Source organism: Danio aesculapii, chromosome 1, assembly GCF_903798145.1.
Source record: "Danio aesculapii chromosome 1, fDanAes4.1, whole genome shotgun sequence".
In the NCBI taxonomy this organism is placed as follows: domain Eukaryota; kingdom Metazoa; phylum Chordata; class Actinopteri; order Cypriniformes; family Danionidae; genus Danio; species Danio aesculapii.
The window spans coordinates 46,903,858-46,923,617 of NC_079435.1; the positions used below are offsets into that span (position 1 = coordinate 46,903,858).

Consider the following 19,760-nt stretch of genomic DNA (forward strand, 5'->3'; position numbering starts at 1 on the left):
ATGATAATAATTAGTTATAATAATACCAATAATAATAATAATGATATTACTACTACTACTACTACTAATAAAAAACAAAAATAATACTAATACTACTACTACTACTAATAATAATTAATAGTAATAATTAATACCAATAATAATACCAATAATAATAATTTTTATTAATGCTAACAATAACAACAACAACAACAACAACAACAACAATAATAATAATAATAATAATTACAATAATTATAATACTTAATAATAATACCAATAATAATAATTCAATCGTTCATTTTCTTTTTTGGCTTAGTCCCTTTATTAATCTGGGGTCGCCACAGCGGAATGAACCACCAACTTATCCAGCACATGTTTTTACGCAGCAGATGCTCTTCCAGCTGCAACCCATCTCTGGGAAACATCCACACACACTCATTCACACATATACACTACGGATAATTTAGCCTGGGAAACCAGAGCACCCGGAGGAAAACCACTTGCTGTGGGGCGACAGCTTTACCTACTGCGCCACTGCGTCGCCTCCAATAATAATAATTAATACAAATAATAATAATAATAATAATAATAATAATAACAAGGTAAATAAAATTTGTATAAATGTAAATAAATTTAATGAAAGTAGGCTACATGACTTGTTTTTTTTAAGTTATCCACAAAAGTAAACTTTCTTCATTTTTTTAATTAAACAAAATTTAAAAAGTGACAGTTTTATCACGATTTATCTTTCGGAGCGGTTCATTTTAATATGCTTTTATGCGATCAATTATTCATTTGACCTTATTAATAATATTACCGCCATGGCGATTTATGATGTATGAATACGAAAACTCTACAAGTGCATGATATTTGAGAGGGCGGGGCATGGTTTTGGAAGGGAGGGGAGAAGGGGGCGAGGTGCTGCTGTATGCAAACACGTTCAAGAGAGAGATGGCAACGTCAACGCGCATAATGATGAACCCATGGAACCGTCGGATGTGAACGCGCTTCTTCCTCCCGTTGGTGATCATCAACCCCTTGGTTTACATATCTGATCATCAGACTCTGATCGGCGCATCTCACTTCGAGAGACCAGGAACCGAAGCAGAAGCTAAGAAAAAAAAAAAAAAAACCTTCAAGTGCTCTCCTTTTGGTCTACAGGAGGGACGAGAGAGGAGACTGACTGCGCTTCCCCGCATCATCATCCTCTTCCTCGCGCTGCCGATTCCCCATCACAATGGCTCTGACCATCTGCACCAGATTCACGGACGAATATCAGCTTTTTGAGGAGCTCGGAAAGTGAGTGCTGGGTTTTCTCCTGCATATCATTCCTGTGCGTTTTGTTATATAATACGCACGCTTGAGGTTTCCGAACGCACAATGAAATGACGCGTCTTGCATTTGACAGCTCCGCTTGAATTGCAGCAAACGCTTTTAATAATAACCTTGCCGTGAGCGCTTGAACACTTGAGTCGCGTTGCTAGCAGCCAAACCAGACGGCGTTCACCGACAATATCGGGCGCGTTTGGAACAGTGCATATCCAAACGCGATGCCCAAAAATGCAGCGTATGTGGGCACAGTTCTAGGTTCTGTGACGCGGCCATTGTGATCATCACGTCAGATACCCGAACAGCTGGTATAATGTACATTTTAAGGGGGGTGGGGCTCGGGATTTTTCCCCCCCGGAGACAGAAATACTCATGGCAATGCGACAACAGTGCAGACACGCATTCCCGTGCCGTTAATTATCGCGTTGGGGATTCCTTGCGCTGCGTTTGACCGGGGAGGGGGAGGGAGTGCAGCAGAGGCCAACATCAGTGGTCCCGATCTTTACGTGTTTGAGGAGATACCCTTTGAGCATGTAATACATTTACATTCCGACGTGCTTATGGGTTCAGATGCAAAATGACCCGGATCGAGTCCGTTTTTAAGCCCGCTGTGACCTTAAATTGAAATCAGTGGAATAACGTTGCGTAAAATATGATGTTGTCGAAGCGTCTCTGCGCCATCTGCGCGGTGGCATCATGTATGAAGAATGGGCAGCACGCGTTGGCTTCCACTGTTGCATATGCATTTTTTCATAAAACATAGGCTGATATTGAGCGAAATCACTGAAACCACAGGTCGAGGGTCATGCATGAGTTATACATAAATGCAGTTATTGAATATGCATATTTGACCGCCAGATAATTTTCTGTGTCTCTGGATTTGCTTAGAATGAATTTGAGTGCAGTGAGCTCCATAAAACCTTAAAACAATTATTAACCTACAATTTTAATCAAACGATACCTTGTTATTTTAAGTATAAGTTGTAGCAGTGTTTTCAACCAACATTTCACTGAAGCACTAAATTAACATAATGGTCAGGGTACACTAGCTAGACATTATTATGTATTATGTCACTTTCACCTGAAGAGGAGGTTACTATAGCAACAGTATGCTGCTCGAGCACATTCCATTAGGATCATCACATCCACTAAACTAGAGGTCCCCGCTTCAGCTCTTAGTTCTCTGAATTTATCTGCTTTTGTTTTGTTTGAAATGAAATGTGTTTGTTTAAAAGAGACAATGCTCATTAATCAACAGTAAAACTGTAAATAAGCCAGAGTTAGCCACATGGGGTAATTTTCATCTGTTGCCCTAACTACACTGTAAAAAACGCAGGGTTCCACACAATTCATTCATGTTGTTACAACACAAATTGATTAAGTTAACTTAACACTTTTAACAATTTTATGTGGATTAAACATAAAAAATTAAGTTGTCCCAATTAAATCTTAAGAATTGTTTTGTTTCCGATCATTTTAAACAAGTAGTTTGAACGAGAAAAAAAATATATATATTTTTTTGTGTATATGGCACCCCCCCCCAAAAACAAAAAAATTAGAGTAAAATGCTTTCATCTAGATAATGTTCATATTAATTTTTTTAATAAAAAAACATGTTTTTACTTTATTAGATTTAGATAATAGATATTTGGTGAAATAACCCTGATTTTCAACAAATTGTGATTGAAAATAGACATTTTTATTCTGATCAGTTATAATTTTTTGGTTAAAAATACTTTAAATGTCAATCTTTTTATTTAGGATTTGTAAGAAACGTTCTCAGACATTTCGTCACCTTGGAATTATAAGGTTCTATCTGCGTTCTGAATAATTTTGAGATATTGAGCTTTTTTTTTTTTTTGCAATCCATATATTGTTTTTTTTTTTTTTTATAAAAAGTCTTAAAATGTAAACAACATAAAAAAAACCTCTAATAAGTTGTAAATAAGTTGTCATTTATTAAGAATATGTCAATAATGCAATTTTGACAAAAATGTCAGATAGAATCTTATAATTCTAAGGTGATGATGTATAAAACGAACAAATGAATCAAAATCAAGTCTATTTATACACTCTCAGAAATAAAGGTACGCGAGCTGTCACTGGGGTGGTACCTTTTCAAAAGGTACAAATTTGTACCTAAAAGGTCCTTATTGATACGTCAAGAGTACATATTAGTTCCTAAAAAGTACAAAAGTGACAGCTCGCGTACCTTTATTTCTAAATAAAAAGATTGACATGTAAAGCATTTTTAACCAAAAAATTATAACTGATCAGAATAAAAATGTCTATTTTAAATAACATTTTGTTGAAAATCAGGGTTATTTCACCAAAAATATATTATCTAAATCTATTAAAGTAAAAACATGGTATTGTTAGTAATATGAACATTATCTAAATGAAAGCATTTTACTCAAAATTTTTTGTGGGGGGGTGGGGGGTGGGTGGGGTAGGGGGGGAGATGGGGGTTGGGGGGAGGATGGGGGGGGGCATTTACACAAAAAATATTTTTTGTTTTTTTTGCTCGTTCAAACTACTTTTTTAAAGTGAGCTGAAACAAAACAATTCTTGAGATTTCATTGGGACAACTTAATTTTTTTATGTTTAATCCACATACGATTGTTAAAAGCGTTTAAGTTAAGTTAATCAATTTGTGTTGGGACAACATGAATGAATTGTGTGGAACCCTGCGTTTTTTACAGTGTAGTTGGGGCAACAGATGAAAATTAGCCCATGTGGCTAACTCTGGCTTATTTACAGTTATTATTATTATTAATAACAATAACAACAACAATAAGAATAATAACACTAATAATAACAATACTTAATAATAATAATACTTAATAATAATACCAATAATAATAATTCATTCGAGAGTGTACATTTTTAGATTAGATTAGATTCAACTATATTGTCACTACACATGTACAAGTACAAGGGAACGAAATGCAGTTTAGGTCAGGTGTGCAATAGCAGCAAGTTTAGGTTATAAAGTGCAGTTATAGAAAAACTATGATGATAATTACAGGTGGATGTACTATGAACATTATAAACAGGTTGTATTGGCTATAAACAGAGATTAACAAGCGATAAATATATATACAGGTTGCTATTAATAATCAGAAGTGTGCAGATAGATATGAACATAATTACAAATGTATATGTACAGTGGGTCTGTACAATTCAAAATGCATTGATTGAATCAGTGCAATGAATATGTGCATTTTTAAATGTGCAAATATTAAATAGTGCAGTGATTATGGGGAGTATAAGTTATGAGGAGAATGTGGGGGTGTATGAGGGGGCAAAAGAGTCAGTGGGGGGCAGAGTTCAAAAGAGAGACAGCTCTAGGGAAAAAGCTGTACCTCAGTCTGCTGGTTTGTCTTTGTCTTTACAGCAAGTATTTATAGTAAAAGGCCACGTTTTGTCTTTTACTCCTTATATTAGGTGTATTATTTAATCTTTAAATTGAATTACTCTGTACTTACAGGTAAAGATTCATATGTAAACATGTATTTGTGTTCATGCTTGATTGCAAGTGGTTTTTGTTGCTCTTGACGTTAAATACAGTCAAGGCTAATAACAGGTTTAGTGGTATGAGAACATTTAAGGTTTGTTTAGGAGCTAGGGTTTGGGTAAAGCATGTAATCAAAGTCATATTAACAGAAATGACAGGTATTTACATCTGTAGGTAGTATTAAACATAAGTACAATGTAAATTCATGTATCATCATTATACTGTAAGTGTATGCTATGATTAATTTGATCATGCATGTCCATACATAGTAGTTGATGACAATTAATTTGAAGCAAATTCTGCAAATCATTGCCTTATTCTTCATATTAGAAGAACAAAAGCACATTTAAGGTGATACATAATTAACCCCCTCATTTCTTACAAGTACATAGACAGATTTAGTGTGTGCAGCGAATATGCTAAGCAATTTCAAAACACCCACACACGCTCATCAAACACACACGGACAAACAACCGTGGAAAATGGTAGTTGTGTAACCTTGGAAGTGCTCAGGCTGTGCCTCCATCATGGCACAGATTCTGCTCTCCATGCCATATGCTCTATCTGTTCGGCATCAGGGCCTCGTGCCCATTTTTTCCCTCACTGTCTTCTCTTTTTTCCCTCTTCTTCAGGGGCGCGTTCTCTGTCGTGAGGCGATGCGTGAAGATATCATCCGGCCAAGAGTATGCGGCCAAAATCATCAACACAAAGAAGCTGTCCGCCAGGGGTAGGTGATTTTTATTTAGTGGGCTCCTGTCAGGTGCGGGGCAGGTTTGAATACAGGCAGTGGAGCGTCTAGTGAAGCCGAACATGGCAACATTCTGCTGCACATCCGGTTAAACCGGGATAGACTTTGCATCTGGGTCTCATCTGGAGCTCCGTGCGTGTGTTCTGACGTAACGTTTGCTTGTGTCTAAGTGGAGCTGTGAAGAATCTAAAGGGATTATATGTTCGAGAATCGCATGCATCCACATATCAGTCTGAAAAACTGTAGATGAATGAGTCTGGATTAAGGGTTTTGAGTGCATGTGTATGTCAAACCATTACTTCCTCAGTATAACACACTAGTGTCTGTTTTCATGCTACTAATACTTATTTGTTTTACATACTAGTGTTTTTTTCACTTCCACAGGGGGTTATTAGGAATCCTGGATCTTTTTAAAATATCTTAAGTAGTATTCATTATAAACTAAGGCTGTACAATGCTGGAAAAATATTCAATATTGTTGTTGAGTATTGAGACGACGCAGCGCAATCTCACGGCAAGTCGTAACTTTTTGATTTAGTGGCTAATTCGTATGAATTTGTACGATCTTATTCATACAATTTAGTACGATTTGCTCATCAACCAGTAACGGTTGGATTTAGGGGTGGGGTTAGGTGCCATGCCTCCTTTTTAAAATCGTACAATTCATACGACTGAACTCGTATGAATTCATATGAATTAGCCATAAACTGACAAAACGTAAAATACCCCATGTTTTCTCGTGAGATCAGGCTGGATAACGATATATCTTTATAAAATTTACCCAGAAAAGTGCAATTTTTTTATTAGCTATGATTTTAAATCATTTATTTATTTAATGATATTTAAATAATTATATTTTTCAGATTTAATTAATTCTAATTCGGACTAAAAACAGTGTCAAGGTGCAAACATTTAGTCTTTAAAACGCTATGGGCTCTATCATACACCTGGCGCAATAAGGCACAAGGCATGTTTGCCCTGACGTGTTGCTATTTTCAGACCAGCGCAACCTTAATTTTCCCTTTATCCACCATGTTGTCATTCATTAATTTTCTTTAGACCCTTTATTAATCCGGGGTCGCCACAGTGGTATGAATTGCCAACTTATCCAGCACATGTTTAACGCAGCAGATGCTCTTCCTGCCGCAACCCATCTCTGGGAAACATACACACTCACCCACGCTCATACACTACGGACAATTTAGCCCAATTCACCTGAACCGCATGTCTTTGGACTGCGGGGGAAACCGGAGCACCCGGAGGAAATCCACGCGAACACACATGCAAACTCCACACAGAAATGCCAACCGACCCAGCCGAGGCTCGAACCAACGACCTTTGTGCTGTGAGGCGACAGCACTACCTACTGCGCCACTGCGTCGCCCTCCACCACGTTGTTTAAATAGGGAATCTATTTGTGCCACTTTGTGGACTCATGGGTGTTCTGGTCTAGAAAAGAGGTGTGTTAAGGCGCATTGTTGGCACGCTGCTATTTTGAGGAACTAATATATCGTGAAATAGACCAGCTGAAAGCAGGTCTAAAGTCCAGCTCAGAGCGCATTAGTTGTGCACCCCACTTACACACTGCTTAATACACACAGGATGTACAGCAATACACAAATATCTTTACAAAAAAAAAAAAGGATTAAAATATTACATACATTTTTATTTTTTACATAAATATAAAAACCACTGCCTCCATGCCTCATCTCGGGGGGCTTTTTTCAGTTTATTCACAAAAACTTGCTTTTGTATAATGTTATTATTATTATTTATTATATGCATATTTATATTTGTTTTATTTAAAACAAGCTTAGATTTGTCCACCTGTCAGGTTTTGAACCATATGGGGCATAGGACGTGTGTTTGGATATAAGTTTTTTGACAACACTTGGTTATTATTGCTCATTTATTTGCTTGCTGGAAATTAGAACTAAATTTAGAAATAGTTTTGAAACAAATCCTTGCGCTTAACAAACGAAGTTAATTATGTAGGCTAATGAATGTCTTCAGTGGAGTGTACAAGACCGTTTCCTTATCCATGAAAAAGAGAAAGAGAAAGTAAACGCTGATTGGAGGAGGCTCATTCTTTATCTTTGTGCAGATGGTCTGTTTAACTGTTTTCTCGCTAGTGAAGCGTTCAGTTTTTACACTTACAAAGTTCGCCACGTAAATAGCAAATGTGCCATGGCGTAACACGACTGACTCTTAAGAAATGGGAAATCTGATTGGTTTATTCTCAAAACACACACATAACTCATTAAAAGAATAAGCACAACCCTGTTAGACCATGCGCCGTGGCGCAGAGAGTATTTTTTCCATTCATAAAATAGCAAAACATCCTTAATGCTTTTGCACCATGCACTTTAGACTTTGCGTCTCAATCGTTAAATAGAGCCCTATGAATGGGTGAAAACCTCAGCAGATATTCTGACTCTGATTGGCTTGTCCTGTCTTGATTCCCACCATTAGTATCTATTTTCAGCTCTGGATTAACCTTTGCGCTGCTCCAGCCAATAGCAGAAAAGCAAGTACTGGGAAGATAGGAATAAAGATAGTAAGGCTCCATCTGATTGGTCAAATACCTAAAATAAATGTTTACATGATACATATATTGCATTTTATTATCACGATAACAATAAACAAGCAATATATTGTGCAGGCCTATTAGCCCTGGTATATGTTCATTAGATACCTATAAAAAGACACTATATTCATTATATACTACTACCTATTAATTAGATACTAGCATGTAGTCCTAATACTAGAATTTATTTCAGTAGTGGCTAGTAACTATTCTATCTTTACTAGTAACAAGTTTATTTTTTGTGTGTGTTTCCAAAAACCATCATTAGCCAACTAAGGTCGCAAGTTCCGTCGTTACAAACATAGTTTGTTGATTTGGTGTTTCCCAAATCTGTCGTTTCAATGAACATTCGCAAACTGCTTCGCAAACTTGTACACTTGCAACTATACCTCTTGAGCTGTAGTCAGAAGCATAGTTTCTGACTGTGTTCTATTCTCAGTTATGCCCCCTATGCCCTATTTGTACAGAACATTCTGATGTTTAAACTTGGAATGATTTTAAAAAAGCATTAAAGTCATCACTCTTAGGTGTAATTTGCTTTCAAAGTATTTTTCAATTCAGTTTTAGTGATCTTTATATTGACAATTGCGCTTTCCTTAGTAGTGCACTTTGAAAACATTGATGTCATTTTGAACACAGCCGTGGCTTGTGACGAAAGCTATAGGTGACCTATTATTTAAAAGCGGAATTTATGTTATGTCTCCAAAGCTTGTGAAAACAAAAAACATAACAAACGTTATTGGTTTTCATTTATAGTAGGTTATTTATTAAGAAATGTATCTGTACTGCATATCACATGGGCCTGTTGGTTAAAACATTTCTGCAGTGGTTTGCATGTGTCAAATTGTAAAAGTAGACTTTTCCAAAAAATAAAATAAAAAATAAAATCCTACTTAATTATATGATTTATATATGAGATTAGAATACGTGTTAGCTTAGCTTCTTTAAAAAAAGTAGTTACTCCACTCCGTTTAAAGCCTTTACCTTTATTTGTATAGCGCTTATAGAGCGTCATTATGGGCGTTTTATGTTTTAAATAACGTGGTTCAAATGATGGATCTGCGACACAGAAAATATGGTTTTGGGAAACACTAGTCACTACATCATTCTTTTTCCAAACAATGCATCGTACTATGATAGTTCAGCCATGAGTTACGTCGTTGTTTGGGAAACGCACCCCAGTTTAGTAGTGAAGCAAGTACTAGTGTTTGTTTAACCAGTGATGTTATCCAATAAACCAAAACTAGTATCTAATGAAAACGTGATTATACCTTTAAAAAATACCAGTAACTAAGGAGTAATCTCTAGTTTTGTACCTTTAAAAAATACCAGTAGCTAAAGAGTAATCTCTAGCATTGTACCTTTAAAAATACCATTAGCTAAATGATAATCTCTAGCATTGTACCTTTAAAAAATACCAGTAACTAAAGAGTAATCTCTAGCATTGTACCTTTAAAAATACCAGTAGCTAAATAATAATCTCTAGTATTGTACCTTGAAAAATACCAGTAACTAAAGAGTAATCTCTAGCATTGTACCTTTAAAAAATACCAGTAACTAAATAATAATCTCTAGTATTGTACCTTTAAAAAATACCAGTAACTAAATAATAATCTCTAGTATTGTACCTTGAAAAATACCAGTAACTAAATAATAATCTCTAGTATTGTACCTTGAAAAATACCAGAACCTAAGAAATAATCTGTAGTATTGTACCTCTAAAAATATTAACTAAGGAATAATCTCTAGTAATCAACACTAGTAGCTAATGAATGCGCATTAGTAAATTCACGTAAATATATTATTATAAAAAATAAGTATAAAAATATAGATATTATTACAATACATACTGTGTATAAAAGCAAGGTAATAGATCTTAGGTTCATATATATATATATGTGTGTGTGTGTGCTTTCAAAGGCTTTGGCTGGTCTTATCCCCTGTTGGAATATGTGGGCATAGAGCGACCCAGTTCTTTCAGATCCGTCAGTGTAATTGTTGCTGTTGGCCTGTTTGCCTGCGGGCTCTGCCGCTATAGGGCAAAACAACCAATCGGCCTCCTTCCCCCTTTCAGCACAGCCAATCATTTTGCACCTCACACAGCATCTCTCCTGCTCAGAGCCAATCCTATGGCCGCCTTTTTCTCAGCAACAATTTTGTCTTTTGGCTTTAAAGTTCGTTTTCCAAAGTGTGGATTTGGGAAGGGAAAATGAGATTATTTTCTGGATCATTAGGATTGAATTACACCCCCCCTCCCTTTGTGCACAGTGCGATTGAAATGGACACCTAGATTCCGGGATCAGTATCAGTGCAGTGGTGCATGCTGGGATAGCGTTTCCAAAAATACAGCATTGGGTGGTGTGGCAGTGTATGTTGTGTTAATATCTCTCTCTCTCTCCCGTACTGGTGGAGGACTGCAGTGCTCTGCTGCACTGGATGCTGTTTAGTGTAGAGATGGTCTTAACCTCTTTCTGTGATAAGCCCAGGAACTGCAAAACCATGAGCACACGCATGTATATAAATGCCACTGCACACAGACACTCAAACGCACACACACTGACACTAGCGGCTTCCTTGCTAGTGGGATCATGACCTCCAGTCCGAGATTAATGCACAGCAAAGGGTGACATTTAGAAGGCGAGGTGATTACTGACTGGCCAATATCCTGATGGTTTTCATTATAACACTTGGAATTTCAATATATATGTATTCCATTGAAAACTGCACTGTAAAAATTATTTGGTATACTTTTTTAAAAAGTATAATTCAATTCAATTCAATTCAAGGTAATTTGTATAGCGTGTTTTACAATAATTTTTGTTTCAAAGCAGCTTTACAAAAGGCACACATTAGTGAAAGTTACAATCAAATATAAGTTGATATATACAGACATCCATACATTACAGTAACCTGCAATTTTACAGCAAATGGGTGACGTCTTTGCGTAATGTTTATGTGTATGTGTTGTCCTCGAAGTCCTCGTTGGTTGGCATCATCTCTTAACAGGTCTTGGATCCCATCAATGCTGCTGCACGGTCTCTAGAAGCCTGGCATGGGCACCCCCAGGGGGAATTAGAGAACAAAGAAAATAATTAGTCTAGCTGCTGTTCATAATGTATTTGAACAGGACATATTAAATGTCAATGCGAAAAATTAAGCACTATAAATGAAAATTGGAGTTATATTACCAAACATAGAAGCAAACATGTAACGCCTATAAGTATTTCTAGCAAAATGTCTGGTAGACAGAAGGAGTGTGTCCAACAGGAGGTTGTCAAGCCCACTCACCTGCATGCAGCACATTCATGCATCATACCGTTATGTGATGCATTGTGTGTACGCTTTACTAAAAAGATAGGTCTTTAATCCAGTTTTGAACTGAGAGAGTGTGTCTGAGCCTCAGATATTATCAGGAAGGTTATTCCAGAGTTTAGGAGCCATAAATGAGAAGCCTCGACCTCCTTTAGTAGACTTTGCTATTCTGGGTACTAATAGAAGCCCTGAGTTTTGAGATCCTAAAGAGCGGGTTTTAGCGAGACAGAAGGTTGGTAAGATAAACAGGAGCTCGATTGTTTAAAGTTTTATAGGTAAAAAGCAATATTTTACAATCAATACAGAACTTAACAGGCAGCCAGTGTAAGGAGGATAAAATTAGGGTGATATGATCATATTTTCTAGACCTGGTAAGAACTCTGGGAGCTGCATTTAGTATAAGCCATGACAATTATATATATTTAATTTATATTTATTAAAATTCAATTTGTTTTTAAAACATTTATTTTTGCATTTCAACATTAAACAACCACAGCCTAAAATTTGCACTTTCAATCTTTCATTAAAATATCTTCCCTCTTTTAATAATGACATCTCTACTTTTCTCTGATGACTCGTTTACTAGTTTGAGAATGGAAGAACTTGTCACTCACATGAGTTGGCCAATAGCAGATGACAATGAACTAACAATCTAGTCAATTCCCAACGGACAAGATAAAGTCTATACGATGTTCTTCTTGTTTTGAGAATTCAGTCTAGTAGAGGGGAAATTAATATTTTTCACTAATAGAAATAAAGTAAAATCTCTAAACTGGCCACACTCTTAAAGATAAAACTTCCAAAAGGGAGTTTCTGCAGTAATGTCATAGAAGAACTACTGTATATTTGGTTTTCCAAAAAATAGTTTAGTTAAGAGTATTTTAGTAACAACGATTTTCTAAAGTGTGAGAAACATTTGATCTAAAGAACCCTTTTCCATTGTAATTAACTTACTGTGGATTGAAAATTTGTGGTTCTCTGCTGTTTAAAGTTGTATAATCTTCTTTAAAGCTCTACCTGTTCCCACAAAGACCTTTATTTTGTACATAAATGAGTGAGAGTTTTACAGTAATAAATGTGCCATAAAGAACTATGTCGGGTGAGTTGTTTTCCAGTGCTTGTGGAACAAATATCCAAACTGACAGCAATTTGCCTATTTTTGGCTATTTTAATACAATAGACACCTTTCCGTTAACCCAACAGCAAGCCGAGATTTTTGGCATGAGGAAATCTCCAAAGGCTCCCTGTTATAAGAGACGGTTGAACGAGTTGCTTTATGTCATTCAAATGGAACAACCACGTCTTGAAACTTCACAGAAAAAAAGCTGAAACCAAATGGGGACCTAAGACTCTTGGTAATTTAGCATTTTATGTTTTTTTTAAGTTTTATATATATATATATATATATATATTTTTTATGTGAAGGTGGGGGGCTGGGGGGTTATTGTCAGTTTTTCTGTACAATTTCTTTCTTCTTTTTGTTGATATTGCACTGTTTTGTTAAATATCTTATAAATGTTAAATAAAATATTATTTTAAAAACTATTTTAGGTTGAGGAATATATAAACTTTTAGCATCTGAATGGGCTTTTCTACTATATAGTGGGATTAAACTCAGTATGTGAGTCAAGTATTATGTCCTATTTTATATTCATCAGTGGTGAGGGACCTTGGTGTATATGGTGGAACTCTGTTCTTACTTTTAAATAAAAGTACACAGTTTCACAGAACTTGAGATAAAAAGGATGTAAATTTCAGCAGATAAAAACTGCATTATCTTTTTATTCCCCCTGAAAAACAAAATGTAAAAAGTATGAAACTAAAATTGAAAAAAAAATTGTGAAGTGGTGTCCATAGCAGAATACAAATATACTTGTTTTAGGTGGAAAATCATATCATGCAGCTTTTGGCATGTATTATAGTCTGTATAACTTCATCAAACATTAGTAAACCATTACTGCTGGCTGATCACACATTTTGATTTAGTGTATAGATCCCAAGCAAAGGGCAACGCAGTGGCGCAGTAGGTAGTGCTGTCGCCTCACAGCAAGAATGTTGCTGGTTCGAGCCTCGGCTGGGTCAGTTGGTGTTTCTGTGTGGAGTTTGCATGTTCTCCCTGCATTCGCGTGGGTTTCCTCCAGGTGCTCTGGTTTCCCCCACAGTCCAAAGACATGCGGTACACGTGAATTGGGTAGGCTAAATTGCCCATAGTGTATGAGTGTGAAAGAGTGTGTATGGATGTTTCCCAGAGATGGGTTGCAGCTGGAAGGGCATCCGCTGCTTAAAACATGTGCTGGATAAGTTGGCGGTTCATTCCGCTCTGGCAACCCCAGATTAATAAAGGGACTAAGCCGAAAAGAAAATGAATGAATGAATGAATGATTCCAAGCACAACATAACCCAATGCATTATGAGTTAATGCTTATACAGTAGCATTGCATGCAACTTTGTACAAGCTAAAGGTCATTTTCATATTCGATTGCCTCACACTGATGGTGATCCAGTGTTTTCCAATGTAACCTATTGTGATTATTAAAAACAAATTAGTGACTATTTTACGGCTTTGATTGCATTGATCACTCATGTTGAGCGTACTAGAAGATTAGTGCTGATCAACCTGAATTTTATTACTGCTTATTCTTTGAATATTATTAAGGACATTTCTTATTTCCCCTTATATGTAGCTTCATATTTATGTAGCAGTCTTGATTAACAAGACCAAAAAAAATAATAAAAAATACTCAGATGACCTACTACTTTTTGTGAGATTTAGAAGTTTGCATTCAGTGTTTGCATTCATACTTTAGAGTCCCATGAGAACACAAGATAGCATTTGTGAGTTGCAGATACATCTGACACGTGTACAGTACACTGTAGAAATAAAGATACAAAGCATGTCATTGGGATGGTAATAGGGATGTCCTGATAAGTTTTTTTTTTTTTTTAATAACTATTTTTTTAGGGTTTTCACCTTTAATGGACAGGACAGTATAGAGTATTAACAGGAAAGCATGGGGAGCAGAGAGAGGGGAAGGATCGTCATAGGTCGCCGTGAGCACCGGAGTGCATGTGTCGACAAACTAACCACTACACCACTGGTGCCGACCTGATCAGGTTTTTTTGCCCTTCAGTCCGAATCCGAGTCAGTTGATTTTGAGTATCTACCGATACCGAAACCCGATCCGATACTTCTATAATACATACGAAAAAGAATAAAGAAGAGCGAAGAAACAGATCCAGGATGCTCCTTATTTTTTATGTTATTCACCTTATTTAAACATTCAACAACTCTGTTAACAAACAGAGCACTTCTGTGCGGTAACTTGAACAATCAAGTAATAAATATCAATTCTTCACCTTTGGACTTTAGTGCAACAGTAAATATAAAACAAAAATCTAATATAAAAACAAATAGCACCTCAACTTAAAATACCCAGCAGGCAATCCCAAGTTTACATATCTCACAGTTTGCTATGGCAATACTGTTGTCATCAACTTTATAATACCTCCAGACCGCAGACATACTCGCGCTTTCTGCTTCAAGTTGCTTCTGTTTACTACTTTGCTGGCATTTAACCAATAGCGTCTCGGGTCTGGACATCCCCAGATGGTACCTTTTCAAAAGGTACACTTTTGTACCTAACAGGTGTACATTTGTACGTAAAGGATACACTTTTGTACAATGAGGGACATATTTGTATTTTTTAGGAACTAATTTGTACATTTAGGGTCAAATTGTGGACCTGTTAGGTACAAAAGTGTACCTTTTAAAAAGGTACTGCCCCCGTGACAGATTTTGTACCTTTGTTTCTGAAAGTGTAGGTGGCATGGCAAATAGAATCACACGGCATCATCGTACTATGTTAAACACATTTTAATTATGTATAAGTTTAAAATCAAAAGAATTACCAACTTAAATTGAATATGATTTAAGACAAACAGCATGTATGTTAAAATAAGCCGTTGTGCTAAATGTATAGACAGTATTATGAATTCAATGAATTTAATTGGTCCTAAAATGAGAAAAAACTGTAGGGCGGTGCATGATTTTGTTCGTTGAGAACTGATTGGATAATTGGAAGCTGGGTGTTACTAACAAAATGAAGGAAGAATAAGGAATGGACACAAACAGACACGCCCTGTTCGCCCCGCCTTAAAGGCATTCCATGTGACCATAAGTAAAGAAAAGGAATTGTGCTAAATGTATGGACATTATTATGAATTCATTTAAAAATTAGCAAAAAAAAAAAAGTGAAACTTGAATTATTTTTAAAATATCTCTCAAAAAATGTGGACATTTTCACAATATTTCCTATAGTATTTTTTCTTCTGGCTCAAGTCTTTTAAGTTTTTTAGTTTGGGTGGAATACAATAAGATATAAAAAATCAGTTCAATATTATTAGCCGCCATTTTAATTTTTTTATTTTTGGATTGGTTACAGAATAAAACACTGTTCATATTGACATTGTACCCCAACAAACCCCAACGTTGTGGGGACATGGATTTTGTTTGGAAAGAAAAATCGGGTTGACGTCAGAACCCAACGTCAGGCCAACGTCAATGTCCAATGTCCAACCTAAAATCAACCTAAAATCAACCAGATATCAATGTCTAATCATGTTACACCTTGACGTTGTGTGGACGTTACCATTATGACATCTATCAGACATTGAATTTTGGTCACTTTCCAACTAAAATCAACAAAATATCAACATAATTTGACATTATTATTGGATGTCAAAATAACGTTGTCCTTGGACGCTGGCTAGACATTGAATTTTGGTCACCTGACATCATGACCTAAATCTAAGCTGATATTAACGTTAAAAAAACAAATATTTTTGTCAGTTTTACATTGTAAGAAGCCGCTTTTTTGAGATGTGTATTTTTGGCGATATTTTCACTGTTAACTGGTGTTTCCCAACCTTTTTCCGTATATACCCATCGGAAAAGCACTCATCATAAACACCAAACCAGAAATGTGTTTGTTAGCTGCGAAAACAGGTCTTCTCACAGCTCTAAATTTACTGAGAATAATGAAGCGATACAAATCTGACATTAAAACTAAAATAAATCCACTTCCATTATCCTCAGAATATTATGTATTAAAATAAACATTTTAATATCATGATACACATTTTGTTTCTCAAGTAAATGCATCTATATATATATCTATATATATTAAGATGTTTAGATCTGTTACTTATAAAGCTTTTTACAAAATGGCAGATACTGATTAATCAGATTTATTTAGCGTAAAAATAGAAAAAGAGAGGAGGATAAACAACAGAACTGAAATAAGATAACAGGCAAAAGAGAGGTCAACAGACAAGCCGAGTACAGATTGCGTATTACATAAGACAAATGCCATGCACAAGAACGGAGACAGCTAAATAGAGAAAAGAACAGCAAGAAGGAGGATGGTGTTGGAGTTGATGAAGGGAAGGGAGAGGATGCGAGAGCAGAAATGCAGTCTGACAAAACCACCAGATGGTCATTGTCCATGTTGATGGTGCTCATGTATGTGTTTGTGTTATACCAGATGAACGCTGAAAGAAAAAATCTGCTAGTTTGTTACGACTGAGACTCTTGATGGTGGAGATTACTGAGGGGGGAAAACAGATCTTTCTGACTTTATCTGTCCTCATTTAGTACTCCTGAGTATTGAGGAGCTGTTTTTCACCTCATTTTATAATCACTGCTTCCATAAAACTGAGAGAGACTATTTCATGTGAAATGATTTTTTTTCTGTATATTTATATTGTAATTTTAATTCAACAAGTCCATTTAAGTCCGTTTTTATCTTGTGATGTGCATCCAATTGAAACAGTCCTAAAATGAAGAGAAAAAAGTGCATGGCGGTGCATGATTTTGTGCTTTTGGAACTGATTGGATAGTTGGATGATGGGTGTTGCAAACAAAATGAAGGAGAATGATGAATGGACCATAGATATATACACTAGATATTGCAAACTGACCCTGAGCATGTGTCAATACCACCGCCACATTTGTACAGTGCTCCCAGGACAAATGTTATTCAACTGCACTAGTCTAAAGACTAAACTAGACTAAAGCCAATCTGAAGATGCCGGACTTCTGTGCTGCATACGGGTGTAGTAATGAGCAAACAAACAAACAAACAAACAAACAACAAACAAACAAACAAAAAAACATAAAGGCACTACATTTCACAGGTAAGATTTTGGGTTTTTTTTTTTTACGTTTTTGTATGTTACGAACTTTTTGTGCTAAAAAAGTAACATGTTAATGTTAACCAGTGTTGGGGAGGTTACTTTGTAAATGTAATAGATTACAGATTACAAATTACAGTATCTTACAGTAGCACTCTGTTTACTGTTAGAATTTCAAAATCTTTCATCACTTGAATTAAGATTCTATTAATTTAATTTTAAAGTACAGCCACCACAAAATCAGACCTTATAACAAAAAATTGTTCAGTTCAATTATTACGTCACATAATATGCTGTACTAAACAGAAACAAATTATTGCATATAACAGCAAAAACAAAAAAATCCAATAAAACCAGCTGTTACACAGTTACAATACTGTAGTAATTTATGTGTGGACGCTACTGTGCTACTTCACTAATAAAATAGCTTCACTATTGAAAAGCTATTTGATTTATAAAGTAGCAACGCTACCGCCACGCTACTGAGAAATGTAGTTAAGCCACTAGCATCACTACTTGTAGCGACGCTGCCCAACACTATTAATGTGATAAAATCCCTTTGGCCAGAGGAGTCTGTTGGTGCCCTGAATTTCACAATCGATAACTTTGTGAGTCATAATATACCATTGGAAAGGGTCTGTTTTTATTTCTGTATACTCACGATAACAACAAAAACAATTAGCTTTTATAAAATAAAGGCTAGGCTAGGCTACATACCTGTAGATGCTTCCTCAGGTTCGACATTAAAGCCTTTGATGTCAAACATATTTTAACAGCTGGCAAACAAATTTTGCACTTTACTTTGACGTTACTTTGACGTCTATTAGATGTTGGATTTTGGTTGCCATACCTGTTGAATAAATGTCAGTCTTTGACATCAATATGACGCTGGATTTTCGTCACTTTCTAACACAACCTAAAATCAACCAAATATCAACATAATTTAATGTTGTTATTGGGCATTAAAATAACGATTTCCTTAGACACTGGCAAGACATTGAATTTTAGTCACCTGACATCACAACCTAAATCTAACCTAATATTAACTTCTTATGATGATGTGTGCCTGCTGGGCAATAAGTAAATGCACTACAGAACGTTACGTTTACACACAATCACAAATTACATGTAATTTACAGCGTAATACTCACTACTCTTGAGTACTTTTGAAAGGACAATTTTTTACTCATACTTTGAGTAATATGTAAAACACATACTTTTACTCGCACTACATTTTTAGGCAATTAATGGTACTTTTACCTAATTATGATTTTCAGAACTCTTTCCACCACTGCTGGTTCCAGTCCCGGCTGGGCCAGTTGGCATTTCTGTGAGGAGTTTGCATGTTCTCCCTGTGTTCGTGTGGGTTTCCTCCAGGTGCTCTGGTTTCCCCCACAGTCCAAAGACATGCGCTATATGTGAATTGGATAAACTAAAAAGTGTGAAACATATGCTGGAATAGTTGGCGGTTCATTCCACTGTGGCGACCCCTGATAAAAAAGTGACTGAGCCAAAGGAAAACAAATGAATGAATGAAGAAAATGCAATTTAACAAAAGAATAATGTTTTGAGTAGAAAAAAACAACATCTTTACTGTTCTCCATTATATTACAATGGGAAGCCCTGGAGTCAAAAAGGTTGGGAGTCACTTGGTATCTTTATTGTCATTTAAAAAAAAAAGATAATTTGACCTCTGCTTATAGAAATTATGCTTGGTTTTTATAATTTCCTAATTGTTATTAATAAATTTAAGAGTGCAGGAGTATTCTAATATCAGTTCTTAGGCAGGGTCTTAGTTTGGCAGCTCTAATTTTGTGGAAGGAAATAAATATTGTCTCAAGTATTGATTTCCACACCTTCTATATAAAAGAAATCACACATGATTATCTAACTCTCTTTGCGGCAAGCATTTTTAGAGCAGAGCATTTCACATTTCAGAGGTGTTTTATTCCATTCAGCTTGGCAGAGCAATCTGTTCAGTCGACCGCATATGCCATATTTAGTGTATTTTTCACTCATAATGAATTCATACTTTCACAAAAAGATGGTAAATTGAACAATCCGGGAGGAATATAGGAATATCTCGGACAATA

At 35.8% G+C, this 19,760-nt stretch overlaps 1 protein-coding gene across 12 annotated transcripts in view; it reads left to right on the forward strand.

Moving 5' to 3' along the window:
* Nucleotides 1-925: 925 nt before the first annotated feature.
* Nucleotides 926-19,760, forward strand: part of camk2d2 (calcium/calmodulin-dependent protein kinase (CaM kinase) II delta 2) — a 74,935-nt gene continuing 56,100 nt past the window's right edge. For 4 of the 12 annotated variants that reach the window (XM_056461396.1, XM_056461429.1, XM_056461440.1 and 1 more), the window contains exons 1-2: nucleotides 928-1,281; nucleotides 5,461-5,555. In XM_056461396.1, coding sequence (XP_056317371.1) covers nucleotides 1,220-1,281; nucleotides 5,461-5,555 — 157 coding nt within the window. In that variant the 5' untranslated portion in view covers nucleotides 928-1,219. Of the gene's footprint in view, nucleotides 1,282-5,460; nucleotides 5,556-19,760 lie in introns of all 12 variants that reach the window. The other 8 variants (XM_056461380.1, XM_056461388.1, XM_056461353.1 and 5 more) reach the window with 3 other exon arrangements.